At 48.3% G+C, this 13,686-nt stretch overlaps 1 protein-coding gene across 6 annotated transcripts in view; it reads left to right on the top strand.

The window, feature by feature from the left end:
- Positions 1-416: 416 nt before the first annotated feature.
- LOC140393638 (uncharacterized protein C2orf80) overlaps positions 417-13,686 on the top strand; it is a 53,387-nt gene continuing 40,117 nt past the window's right edge. For 2 of the 6 annotated variants that reach the window (XM_072479940.1, XM_072479917.1), the window contains exons 1-3: positions 417-592; positions 741-853; positions 1,705-1,786. In XM_072479940.1, coding sequence (XP_072336041.1) covers positions 801-853; positions 1,705-1,786 — 135 coding nt within the window. In that variant the 5' untranslated portion in view covers positions 417-592; positions 741-800. Of the gene's footprint in view, positions 593-740; positions 854-1,685; positions 1,787-13,686 lie in introns of those variants that run through there. The other 4 variants (XM_072479949.1, XM_072479925.1, XM_072479932.1 and 1 more) reach the window with 3 other exon arrangements.

Here is a 13,686-nt window from a genome sequence, read left to right as displayed (position 1 = left end):
TTTACGTACACTTGGAAGTTAGAATTATTACTTGCTTAACCATTTTACAGATACAATTTGTCTCAATATTGATGCAAAAATATTCCATTAAGCAAAATTAATCGTATTTCCCCAAACGGAGTGACAATGTTAGCTATGTACTATCAAGGCACTTGAGACTCCGACAAACGGTTGGTCAAAATGTCTGAAAGCTACCCTATATTTATAGAATAAATATCGCTTAGTTGTCAATTATTTGAAGGTAACTTGGCAAACTAATTAACTGGAGTAGAATGCTGTGAGAGACGTGTATGTAATTTAAGCCCAGGGCACCTGTTGCCATTTGTGTTTACACCAAGGTTTCCTAGCAACAGGAAAAGTACTTTGGTTTTTTGGATTGAGTTCAGAAACCAGAGTATTGCCTTGCAGCAGCAAAGCAACTGCAGACACATCGAAGAAGGCATCCTCCTCGTATTTGTCCTGCAAACACGTTCTGACATCCGTCACTGAAAATTACATTTCTAGAAGCCTAGAACATATTGCATATTAATTTTTAGGGATAAGACGGCTGTGAACCTGGAACCACTCTGTATTTGAGAGAATTATTATTCAGGTAATGTACACTTATTTTCAAGATTTTAATTTTTAGGAGAGCAACTTCCATGAATGAAAAAAAATTGAAAATATCTTGTCAGTAAACCCAACTGTGTTAAGCTTTATAGTACTCCTTTGTAAGTAAACAAATCTAAACTTCATTGCAGAGGATGAACTAATGAATAATTTCTGGTCGTCGTATCCAAAGTGATTTTTGAATAACAGGAATGTCACTGAAAGTGGAAAAAAGGCGTATAAAGAAAGAAATTGAAAGATTATTGTAAGTATCAAATGGGAAACTCCCTCTCTAAATGTGTTTTATGTGTGTGCTTAAACAGTTAGTTTAGAAAAGAATTGAGAGTACCCAATTATTTTTTTCCCAATTAGGAGGCAATTTAGCGTGGCTAATCCACCTACTCTGCACATCTTTGGGCTGTGGAGGTGAGACCCACGCAGACACGGGGATAATGTGCAAACTTCACGTGGACAGTGACCCGGGCCGGCATCGAACCCTGGACCTCGGCGCCGTTAGGCAGCAGTGCTAACCACTATGACACCGTGCCGCCCCCAAACAGCACTAAGGAGAGAGAAATAAACTCTTAATTTGAAGTTTATCAGAATGGTCAATCACTTCTATTTTTCAAGCTTTGCATAAGTGTGTTGATGATTGTCTCATCCCACAGGTGCTGGCAGTCCTCCAGTGCTTAATAAAAGTGGAAATTCCTCCCATGTGAAGCCTGACATGGTCGTCAACAACTATTTGACTGTTTGACCATTCTGGGAGTTAACAGCTGAACTTTTGCTGTGTGCCAACATCTTTATTATGCATACTTTCTACGAGAAGCCACTGATAGCAATTGGGTGGGACCTTTATATGTTCATTTACAGGTCATTTCCTACCTCTTTGGGGCAGGGACCTTGAGGCCAATTATGGGACCACATCTGTCACCTCGTGCAGCAGAGACCAAGAATCAAACCCATTTTGTTTTGTCTGCATTACTTACAGTTGCATAGGTCAGTGAAGCTCAATGATCTTTTATAGGTCAGAAACTGTATTTTTAATAAGAATATCAGAGTTATGGTCACCTATTTTCCTTCTCTCATGTAACCAGCATCTGTTTCTGTACAAAGGAAAAATTATATTGGCACCAGACTTCGTGAAAACAACTTCGATCCCAAGGGAAAAATGGAGTCAACTTACTTCAATGATTTGGTAAAGCTATAGGCAATAGAGATAATTACTACTAACTAGATAATCTGAAAACAATGTTCGTCTGTTATGAATATTCTTTTATTGGGAATTCACAATATGAAATCTGCTTGAAACCCTTTATACCCTTAATAAGAATGCAGGAATCAATACCCAGATAATAGTATTGATGAAATATATCAAACTAACCTTTAACCTTAACTTCTGGTCAATGAACCAAATGCACTTTACCTTTCAGTATATGCTCGTAGTTAATAGCACCTAGTGGCTTGCTGAATTAGAGAATCATAGAATTTACAGTGAAGAAGGAGGCCATTCGGCCCATCGAATCTGCACCGGCCCTTGGAAAGAGCACCCCACTTAAGCCCACACCTCCACCCTATCCCCTTAACACAGTAACCCCACCCTTTTTTTGGACACTAAGGGCAATTTATCACGGCCAATCCACCTAACCTGCACATCTTTGGACTGTGAGAGGAAACCGGAGCACCCGGAGGAAACCCACGCAGACACGGGGAGAACGAGCAGACTCTGTACAGACAGTGACCCAAGCCAGGAATTGAGCCTGGGACCCTGGTGCTGTGTCACAACTGTGCTAACCACTGTGCTAGCATGCTGCCCTTGTCAACAAGTTCGGATTACCTCGGCATTTACACTAGCAACAGAGTATTGAGTAAATTAATTAATTCTTACCAATTATTAAAGGAGACATCAACGACAATAGCTAACAATCCTTTAATAACCTTAAAATCATAGCTGGCAACACCTAAAGTTAATAGAGAGGGTGAACTGATGAACCAAATAACAGATTGGAAAGTTAGTCCAGTAATATCGCAGTATTTCAGCATTAATTGCTTGCTGAGATTCACATTATTGGTGAAGATAATGTGGGGCCCCTTGGATATTGCCAAGCTAACAGTACATTTCAAAGTCAGTTTTTCAAATTGATTTGCGCCAATGTGCTAGTTGTCAGCTACACGTCCAGCACAATTAACTATTGCATTCTTTTGAGCTGGCGTAGATGGACTTATTGCCTAGTTGTCTTCTGGGAGAATGGTGATAGCTTATCGAGACATCAGAGATAAACCCGTCATTAATGCTATTCTCATGGAATGTCTCCTGGATAAATTCACCTTCTGCACTTTGAACCAACTGTCTGAAATCTTGCCTCCGAACTTGCACCTCACCTCACAGTGGCACACTTTTATCTGCTAAAAGCGAGGTCCCTCCCCCCACCGCAATGTGTTATCCCAGACATGATCCCTCAAGTTGTTAAATTCCGGATGGGATACCCCTATTGTTAAGCTCTTGGGTGAGGAGGGATGAACTGGCTCCCTTTCTTTATTCAATCCTCTCAGTAGGTCGCAACAAGATTACTTCAAAATGATTGATTCTCCTGTGGACACCTTTCCTCGGTACCATAGAATCCCAGCAGTGCAAAAGGAGGCCATTTGGCCCATTGAGTCTGCACCGACCCTGATATTAGGGCAGTTGAAATCCCCAACAAATACTGCCCTATTGTTTTTGCAGTCAAAAATCATTCCACATATTTGCTCTTTGGGGGTCTTTACTATATTTGGGGGTCTATAGTATAATATTAACAATGTGACAGCACTTTAAAACATTTTAAAGTTCAACCTATGTGGCCTCATTCAATGCTTCATTTAGTCATTACGGGACACTGAGGCTCAATTGGCCATGAACACCGGAAAACTACTGGCCGTAGCAGGGACCACAGTGGCTCCGAGGGTCTACGAGCAATAATCTGCTTGTTTACCCCTGATCATGGTGAAAAGTGATGATCCCAGTCTGCTTGGCTGCGACTGGCTATAACACCTCTAGATTGACTGGGAATGGTCTCGGGAGGACGAAAGACGGTGTTGCCAAAGTGCTCTGAGGTTTTCCATTCCAGGTTGGGGACGATACATGGTGCCATGACGAAGATCCATATGGACCCTCTGACGCAACCATGGCATTTTCGTGCTTGCCCGGTTCCCTAAGTTACAGACGCAGGTCGGTCAGCTTGAAAGTCGTCCCCAGTCATCCCCATCATGAAGCCCAATGGCACGGTTCACTTCTGTGGTGACAATAAACTGATGGTGAATAGGGCCTCCAAGCTGGACCGTTATCTGATGCCACGGATTAAATGCCAAATTGGCCAGAAGTCACTCATTCACCAAGCTCGATATGAGCCATGCTTACTGTAGTGATCTTTACATGGGTATGTACAGAAGGGGTTGATGGGAAATGGAAAGATCACTAGGGGGCAGCACTGGTGGGTATAAAAGGAGAAGCAAGCAGCTCTCCGTCTCTTTGGCTGATTAGACTGTGAAGAGAGCAGAAGCAGAGATTTAGCTCAGGGCTGCTAGTGTGGTCAGGCCTGGTTGTCGTGGTAAAAGTTGTAACCTTTCTACTAGTATAGTTCTTAAAGTAAGAACTCATGCATTTGTTAAGTTCTGTTACTCAATAAACCTTACATAAACTTCTGAACGACTTTGAACCTTCTTCCGGAAGCCTCTGCTGTAACTGGATTGAGTAGCACATGTTACCTACCACACAGGTAACAAAACATGGTACCAGCTTGGCTTTAATCGAACAGTACTAGATAGATTAGGTTAGAGACATGAAAGGAAACAAAAAGTAAAGGGCCGATCGCTCACTGTGGAAGACTTTGCAGCACTTGGATCCCAGACAACTAACTGACATGATGGAACACATGCCACTTCCATGGCCGCTGAAAACTACCGGTAATTTAAATAGTAACTGGAAAATGTTTAAACAGCAGCTTCAAATATACATGGCAGCTAATGACTTAAACACAGCCTCCGACGGGAGAAAGATTGGGCTGTTACTAGCAACAGTAGGCCAGCAAGCTGTAGACATTTATAACTCTTTCACTTAGGTGACAATGAAGACAAAACTACCTTTCAAGTGTTAATTGCAAAATTTGACGAACACTGTAAAACACAGTCCAATTAAATCATGGAAAGATTTAACCTACGTAACAGGTTCCAAAAAATGGGGAGACTATCTCTAGTATTATCACAGATCTCCGATTACTAGCACAAGGCTGTAACAATGCTGATGTAACAGATTCCATTATCAGAGTCTAATTAATCTATGGCCTCTCTGATGAAAAGTTAAGGGAATCACTAATGCAGCAAAATGATCTAACTCTAATAACCACCACAGCAAAGTGCATACAGCAAGAACAAAAGAAACAGCAGTACCTGGAGTTTCTAGAGAAAGAAAACGGGGAGAAAATCCTCCACAAGTTGGAAGACGTTAAAATGGTGGCCTCTCCTTACAGGCATCCTCTTCCAGTCACTGGCTCCCATTCAAACATGTATACACATGCGCACAGTCAAGAGAGACACGACCCGGCGAGATCCTGGTATGCGCATGCGCAAGAAGTTGCGCATGCGCAGTATGCAAAGTACTGAACCCAGCCAGAAGAGCGATGACGTGTTACCACTGTGGCAACACCCACTTAAAAGGGAAATGTCCTGCACAATGGAAAAGATGTTTAAAGTGCTCCAAAATGAATAATTTCGCCTCCCAGTGTCAGTCAACAGCAAAATATCACTCTCCAACACAAAGACATGGAAACTTCAAGGTTCGCACAGTAGATGCAATGGACAACCAAACACCTGAAATTTTTTTCTCCAACCACGAAGATTTCCACTCCTGGGAGGATGCATACTGCGTCGGAATAATACATTCGGCGGAGGAACTGCACAAGCTGACCACGACTCCTCAATACGTGAATGCAATTGACTCCGCAATTACGTTCAAGCTCGACAAGGGAGCGTCCGTGAACTTGATGACAAGCAAAGATCTCGCGCCCATCCCAGGGACACACGAGATGATACCTGCTGCATGCAAGTTAAAAGACTACAATGGCTACCAGATCACCTCAAGGGGATCATGCCACCTACAAGTAGTCAATAAGAAGGTCACGAAAGGACTACGCTTTGAGATCGTGGATGACGAAAAAACGTCGCTGTTAGGTGCTCAAGCCTGCAAGTATTTGCGGCTGGTACAGAGAATTTTCATGCACACGAATGACTCATCCCGACTGGATGATGCCATCCAGCTGCTTCTCAGCGAGTATCCTGACATCTTTCGTGACATGGGTACGTTGCCCTACACATACAAAATACTACTCAAAGAAGATGCAAAACCTCTCATTCACCCACCAAGGAGGGTACCAGCTCCCTTGCGGGACAGGCTAAAATCAGAACTCCTACGCCTACAATCTCAAGGTATCATATCAAAGGTCACACAGCCGACTGACTGGGTCAGCTCGTTGGTGTGTGTCAAGAAGCCATCAGGTGACCTCAGAATCTGTTTAGATCCCAAAGATCTGAACGAAAACATTCAGAGGGAACACTATCCCATCCCCAAGCGAGAGGAGATAACGAGTGAAATGGCGAAGGCTCGCATCTTCACCAAACCTGATGCCTCACAAGGCTTCTGGCAGATGCAGCTCGATGCTTCCAGCCGACTGCTGTGTACCTTCAACACACCATTTGGACGATACTGTTATAATCGCATGCCTTTCGGGATCATCTTTGCATCCGAAATATTTTACAGAATTATGGAGTAGATGACGGAGGGCGTTAAAGGCGTCAGAGTATATGTCGATGACATCATAATGTGGTCAATGACAGAGGAAGACCACATTGCTCGGTTAAATCAAGTCTTCAAAAGAATTCACCAATTTGGGTTGAAACTCAACCGATTCATGTGCACCTTCGCACGCTCATCTCTGACCTTCCTGGTGACACGATATCAAAGCACGGGTTGAAGCCGGAAACTGAAAAGATTGCGGCAACCCAGAACATGCAGCGGCCACGTGACAAGAAAGCGGTGCTCAGGTTTCTTGGATTCATCAACTTCCTAGGCAAGTTCATACCGAACCTAGCAGCATGGACAGCAGCATTACGAAATGTGATAAGGAAGGACACGGAGTTTGACTGGACTCCGCGCCACCAAGACGAGTAGGTGGATCTAAAGCACCAATTGATGGCAGCTCCAATGCTGGCATTCTTTGACCCAACAAAACCCACAAAGATCGCCACCGACGCCAGTCAACATGGAATTGGTGTGGTGCCACTTCAACAGAGTGACCAGTCGGACTGGGTCCCAGTGGCATACGCATCTAGAGCAATGACCACTACAGAGTGCAGGTATGCACAGATGGAGAAGGAGTGCCTGGGACTGATCACAGGAATAACAAAATTCCACCACTATGTATACGGCCTTCCCACGTTCCTAGTGGAGACTGATCATAGACCACTGGTCAACATAATTGACAAGAATCTCAATGACATGACGCCGCGCCTACAACGCATGATGATGAAGTTGCGGAGGTACGACTTCACACTGATCTACACTCCTGGGAAGGACCTAATCATAGCTGACACCCTGTCCCGAGCCATTGACACTGACAATTCCCTTCCGGCATCATTAATGATGTAGAAGCTCCCGCACAGTTGTGCAGAGAGACACTCCTGGCATCAGACGAGAGGCTGCAGCAAATTTGCCTGGCTAAACGAGAAGGTACCACCTTGCTCCAGCTCATGCACAACCTTCAGCATTGTTGGCCAAGCGGGCGGTGCCCACAGTTCCAAATCGTCAAAACTGAACTGTCAGTGGTGGATGGCGTAATACTGCGAAATGACAGAATCGTCATTCCACTGGCGCTCCAATCAGACATGCTCCGCAGGATTCATGAGGGACATCTTGGAATCGAGAAGTGCAAAAGAAGAGCACGGCAATCCGTACTGGCCTGGGATAAATGAGGACATAACAAACATGGTGCTCACATGTGACATGTGTCAAAAACATCAACCGGCACAAGGCAAGGAGCCACTTCAGCAGCATGAGATGGCTACGTTACCGTGGGACAAAGTTGGCATAGACTTGTTTCACTCCATGGGCCGAAGCTATGTTCTTATCATTGATTATTACTCCAACTTTCCGGAAGAAATGAAACTCCCGGATCTCACATCGGCAACAGTTATCAAAGCCTGCAAGGAAACCTTCTCGAGGCATGGCATCCCACAAACAGTCATGTCCGACAATGGTTCTTGCTTTGCAAGCTGGAAGTGGACGGAATTCTCCAAGATATACAACTTTAAGCATGTGACATCGAGTCCACACTTTCCCCAATCCAACGGCAGTACAGACAAAGGTGGACACATTATTAAGCAACTCATAAGCAAGGCCACTGACTCGAATTCCGACATACACTTGGCTCTACTATCATATCGGTCATCACTGTTGAGCTCAGGGCTATCACCGGCTCAAATGCTCTTCAATCGAGATGTGAGGACAACGCTACCAGCATTACGCTTCAGCAATCCGGATCACTCGCAAGTGCTGGACAAGATGCGCCACCAACGTCACACACAAAAGCAGCACGATGACCAACATGCCAAATTGCTGCATCTGTTAGCGATCAATTACATGGTTCGTCTGCGACACCCTGGTGGAGGATGGTCCAACACGGCAATGGTGCTACGACGGGTCTCGCCATGATCATACATTGTAAAGTCCGACGAGGGTGTGCTGTTCAGACGCAATCGACGAGACCTGCTAAAGGTTCCACCTCATCAACCTGTCTTTCCGACGTTAGATCTGCAGGACTCTATCATGCGACATCCCATGACACCATTGATGCGACCATCAATTCACGCGAAACCAGGAGTAGAAGTAAACTGTGGCTTTAATGAACTAGAATAGTGCCTGCCTGCGACTGATCTGTTAGTGGAAGCCGCCTATAGGTCGACTGCTCTGATACCTCCCCTCAAGGGGAGGAGCCAGGGGCAGAGCCCACACAGGCTCCAACATGCTACATCATAGGTAATACCTTACAATGGTTCATAGGTGGAGCCCACATGGGCAACAGCGTAATACAGATATGTACATGGTGAATTGTTACAGCAATACATTCACCACATTCACCCCCTGTTAAAAAAATGAAGTCCGGCGGGGGTGAAGGTTTCATAAGTTCAGCATGTCCGGCGCACGGATTGTGGGCTGTGATTGCCGAAGCTCTGGTATCGCAGCTGGCACGGGCGTTGAACTCAGCCGTGCTGGCATCGGTAGTGAAGTCGCCGGTGCGGGCACAGACGTGGACTCCGGGAGCGTGTCTTCTGGGGCTTCATTCCTGTGGGTCGGTGAAGGGGGAATGGCAGGCAGGAGGGGGTGTGGGTGCCATGTAGGGGCGGGGGCGCTGGTCAGCGTAGGTTGGGCGGGGTAAGATGGGGTGGCGGTGGTAGTGGAACCTGCGGGTGCCAGGTCCCGGAGGGAGACCGTATCCTGTCGGCCGTCGGGGTGTTCGATGTATGCGTACTGGGGGTTGGAGTGTAGGAGCTAGTCCCTCTCGACCAGGGGGTTGGACTTATGGCTCCTGACGTGTTTGCAGAGCAGGACGGGCCCCGGTGTCTTCAGCCAGGGCGGAAGCGAGGCCCCTGAGGTGGATTTCCTGGGGAAAACAAATAGGCGGTCATAAGGGGTCTCGTTTGTGGCCATGCAAAGTAGGGGCCTAATAGAGTGGAGTGCGTTGGGCAGGACCTCCTGCCAGTGGAGAACTGGGAAATTCCTAGACCGTAGGGCCAGGAGGACGGTCTTCCAGACCGTTGCGTCCTCCCTCTCCACCTGCCCGTTTCCCCTGGGGTTATAACTGGTTGTCCTGCTCGAGGCGATGCCCTTACTGAGCAGGTACTGACGCAGTTCGTTGCTCATGAATGACGAGCCCCGGTCACTGTGAATGTACGTGGGGAAACCAAACAGGGTGAAGACACTATGTAGGGCTTTAATGACGGTGGCCGCGGTTATGTCGGGGCAAGGGATTGCAAAGGGGAAGCGGGAGAACTCGTCGATGATGTTGAGTAAATGTGTGTTGCGGTTGTTGGAGGGGAGGGGCCCTTTGAAATCGATACTGAGGCGCTCGAAGTGCCGGGATGCCTTTACCAGGTGGGCCTTATCCGGTTGATAGAAGTGCGGCTTACACTCCGCGCAGATTTGGCAGTCCATGGTGAATTGTTACAGCAATACATTCACCACAACCATCAGCCAGTGACCAGATGGACATTAAAACCTCAGGGTCTCCATGTCCACCTAGGAGATCGACCCGAATCAGACGAGCGCCCAACCGTCTGAACTTGTGAACATTGAACTGATGCAATCATTGCTTCCTGTAATGTATTTGTGCACGACACCAACTGTGTTTGTTCCATTTAGTTACAACACTGCAACTATGTAAAAAAAAACAAAGAGAAAAAGGGGGATGTAGTGATCTTTACATGGGTATGTAATGAAGGGGTTGATGGGAAATGGAAAGATCACTAGGGGGCAGCACTGGCGGGTATAAAAGGAGAAGCAAGCAGCCCTCCGGCCTCTTAGGCTGATTAGACTGTGAGGAGAGCAGAAGCAGAGATTTAGCTCAGGGCTGCTAGTGTGGTCAGGCCTAGTTGTTATATGTAAAAGTTGTAACCTTTCTCCTAGTATAGTTCGTAAAGTAAGAACTCACGCAGTTGTTAAGTTCTGTTACTCAATATACCTTACATAAACTTCTGGACGACTTTGAACCTTCTTCCGGGAGCCTCTGCTGTAACTGGATTGGGTAGCATATGTTACCTACCACACAGGTAACAAAACACATATCTCCAGTTGGTGCTGGACCCAGAGTCTCGTCAGTACGTGACGGTAAACACGCATATGAATATACGAGGTTGCCTTTTGGTGTATCATCAGCCTGCAGCATTTTTCAGTGCATGATAGAGAATATTCTGCGGGGGTTACCGTGCGTAGCGGTCTAGCTAGACGACCTGTTGGTCACAGGAACGTCTGAACAGGACCACCTGAATAACCTGGACAAGGTGTTCCGTTGCTTTGCTGAGTCTGCCATTTGCCTCCACAGAGAAAAATGCATTTTCACGCCCGTGAAGTGACCTATCTGGGTTATCGCGTGGACTGGGGAGGGCGTCCAGCTGGTTGAAGACAAAGTGTGGGCCATCCAACAGGCCCTGCACCGGGTGGCGTTACAGAGCACCATCCAATCCTGGGGCTAGTAAATCACAAGGGAAGTTTATTCTGGGCCTTGCAACTATGTTGGCTCCCCTGCACGATTTACTCAAAAAGAGCCATGAATAGGCGTGGAGGGCACTGCAGGAGGTGACATTCGCTGAGGTAAAAAGGCAGCTCACTTCTTCTCGACTGCTGTGACACACTTTGATCCCGCTAAAACGCTCTTTGTCACCTGTGATGCCTTACCATACAGCATTGGTACGTATTGTCTCATCGGATGAGCGATGGCGAGGAATGTCTAATCGTTTTCGCCTCGAGGACGCTGGCCACAATTATGCCCAAATAGAGAAGGATGGTCTTGCAGTGCTCTTCTTTATAAAAAAGTTTCACCAGTATGTCTATGTGGTGAACACCACTAATGGTATATTATATGTATTACGGCACTGCCCGTATATTAGAGGTACAATGGTAAATCCCTGCCTGCTGGTTCCAGCTACAGGAGGCATAACATCTTGTTCAATAAAGCCTTGATTGTTCCACCATTCTCGTCTCGTGATAATTGACGGTACATCAATTTATTGAACAAGATTTGTAAACGATGGATCTGTTCATCAAGCCTGATCGCCTGCAGCTGAGCCCTCAAGCAGCCAACGCCACATCCACCTTTGACCACTGGCTAGCCTGCTTCAAAGGCTACCTCAGAGCAGCCGCTGAAGAACCCTCGGACTCGCAGAAGCTTCAAGTCCTCTATTCACGGGTGAGCCCTGACAGTTTTCCCCTCATCTGGGAAGCGCCCACCTACTCCGAAGCGATAACGCTCCTGAAGGGACATTACGTTTGACCGGTGAATCAAGTGTACGCCAGGCACTTCCTGGCCACGAGACAGCAACTCCCCGGGGAGACTCTGTACGATATCTTGCGTGCCCTGCAGATCCTAGGTAGGAACTGTGACTGCCAGGCAGTTTTGGCAGTCCAGCACACCAAACTTTTAATGAGAGAAGCTAACATCACGGGCATGAAGTCTGCGTACGTCCGCCAGTGGCTATTGGAAGGGGGTACGCTCGGTCTTGCAGCGGCTAGGCAGCTCGCTAATTCGTTAGAAGTGGCCTCCCGTAATGTTCAGTCCTATGCCTCCGACCGCTTGGCACCCTCGTGGGCATCGTGGGCCCCACCAGCTGCCGACTCCAGCTCACTGCAAGCCTGCACCGCCCGGCAGCCAGCCAACTCTGGGGGGCCCAAGTGTTATTTTGCGGGCAAAACAAACACCCCAGGCAGCGCTGCCCGGTGCGGTGCGCAACCTGCAACGGGTGTGGGAAGAAAGGACACTTCGGTTCTGTTTGCCAGGCCCGGTTGGTCACCGCTGTTTCCAGGCCCGGCATTTCTACACCCCCCACGTGCGCCCCAGGGGCGCCGCCATCTTCCCCTCTGCAAGCCACATGCGGCCCGTGGGCGCCGCCATCTTCCCCACCACAGGCCACGTGCGGCCCGTGGGCACCACCATCTTTGATGCCGCCCACCATGTGCGTCCCGTGGGCGCCGCCATCTTCGGCGCCATTTTGGACCGCGCCTCAGGATCTCTGCTCGTCTGACCGTTCGTTGCCTACCGCTACCTCCGCCACCGCTGATCAGCCCGGGACCTCCCAGCATCTTCCGCAGCTCGCCTCTATTACCCTGGATCAGTCTCGGCCTCGCGACCGCTACGACGACAGTGAAGTTCAATGGGCACGAGCCGACCTGCCTCTTTGACTCCGGGAGCACAGAGTGCTTCATCCACCCCACTACGGTAAGGCGCTGCTCCCTCCCGGTACACCCCGTCAACCAGAAAATCTTTCTGGCCTCCGGATCCCATTCCGTTGAAATCCGGGGGTACTGTATCGCGACCCTCACCGCCCAGGGCGTAGAGTTCAGCAACTTCCGGCTCTACGTCCTCCCCCACCTCTGCGCTGCCCTGTTACTCGGCCTGCATTTTCAGTGCCATCTTCAAAGCCTGACTTTAAAATTCGGGGGACACCTACCACACCCTCACCGTCTGCGGCCTCACGACCCTTAAGGTCAATCCACCTTCCCTGTTTGCGAACCTCACCCCGGACTGCAAACCCGTCGCCACTAGGAGCAGATGGTACAGTGCCCAGGACAGGACCTTCATGAGGTCGGAGGTCCAACGGCTTCTGCGGGAGGGGGTCATTGAGGCCAGCAACAGCCCCTGGAGAGCTCAAGTAGTGGTAGTGAAGACTGGTGAGAAGCAGAGAATGGTCATTGACTACAGTCAGACCATCAATCGGTACACGCAGCTCGACGCGTACCTCCTCCCACGCATATCTGACATGGTCAATCAGATTGCGCAGTACCGAGTCTTTTCCATAGTAGACTTGAAGTCCATCTACCACCAGCTCCCCATCTGCCCGGAGGACCGCCAATACACTGCGTTCGAAGCAGATGGCCGCCTCTATCTCTTCCTTAGGGTTACCTTCGGCGTCACTAATGGGGTCTCGGTCTTCCAGCGAGAGATGGACCGAATGGTTGACCGGTACGGACTGCGGGCACCTTCCCGTACCTAGATAACGTCACCATCTGCGGCCACTATCAGCAGGACCACGATGCAAACCTTCAAAAATTCCTCCATACCGCCAAACTCCTTAACCTCACATACAATAAGGAGAAATGCGTGTTCCGCATCAACCGCTTAGCCATCCTTGGCCACGTAGTGGAAAATGGAGTCCTAGGGCCCGACCCCGACTGCATGCGCCCCCCCCTGGAACTCCCCCTCCCCCACTGCCTCAAGGCCCTGAAACGATGCCTGGGGTTTTTCTCCTATTACGCCCAGTGGGTCCCTAATTATACGGACAAGGCCCGCCCACTCATTC

The sequence above is a fragment of the Scyliorhinus torazame genome, chromosome 2, assembly GCF_047496885.1.
Source record: "Scyliorhinus torazame isolate Kashiwa2021f chromosome 2, sScyTor2.1, whole genome shotgun sequence".
Taxonomy (NCBI): Eukaryota; Metazoa; Chordata; class Chondrichthyes; order Carcharhiniformes; family Scyliorhinidae; genus Scyliorhinus; species Scyliorhinus torazame.
Note: the sequence above shows the minus strand (reverse complement) of the source record. Positions and strands in the feature narration are given on the sequence as shown.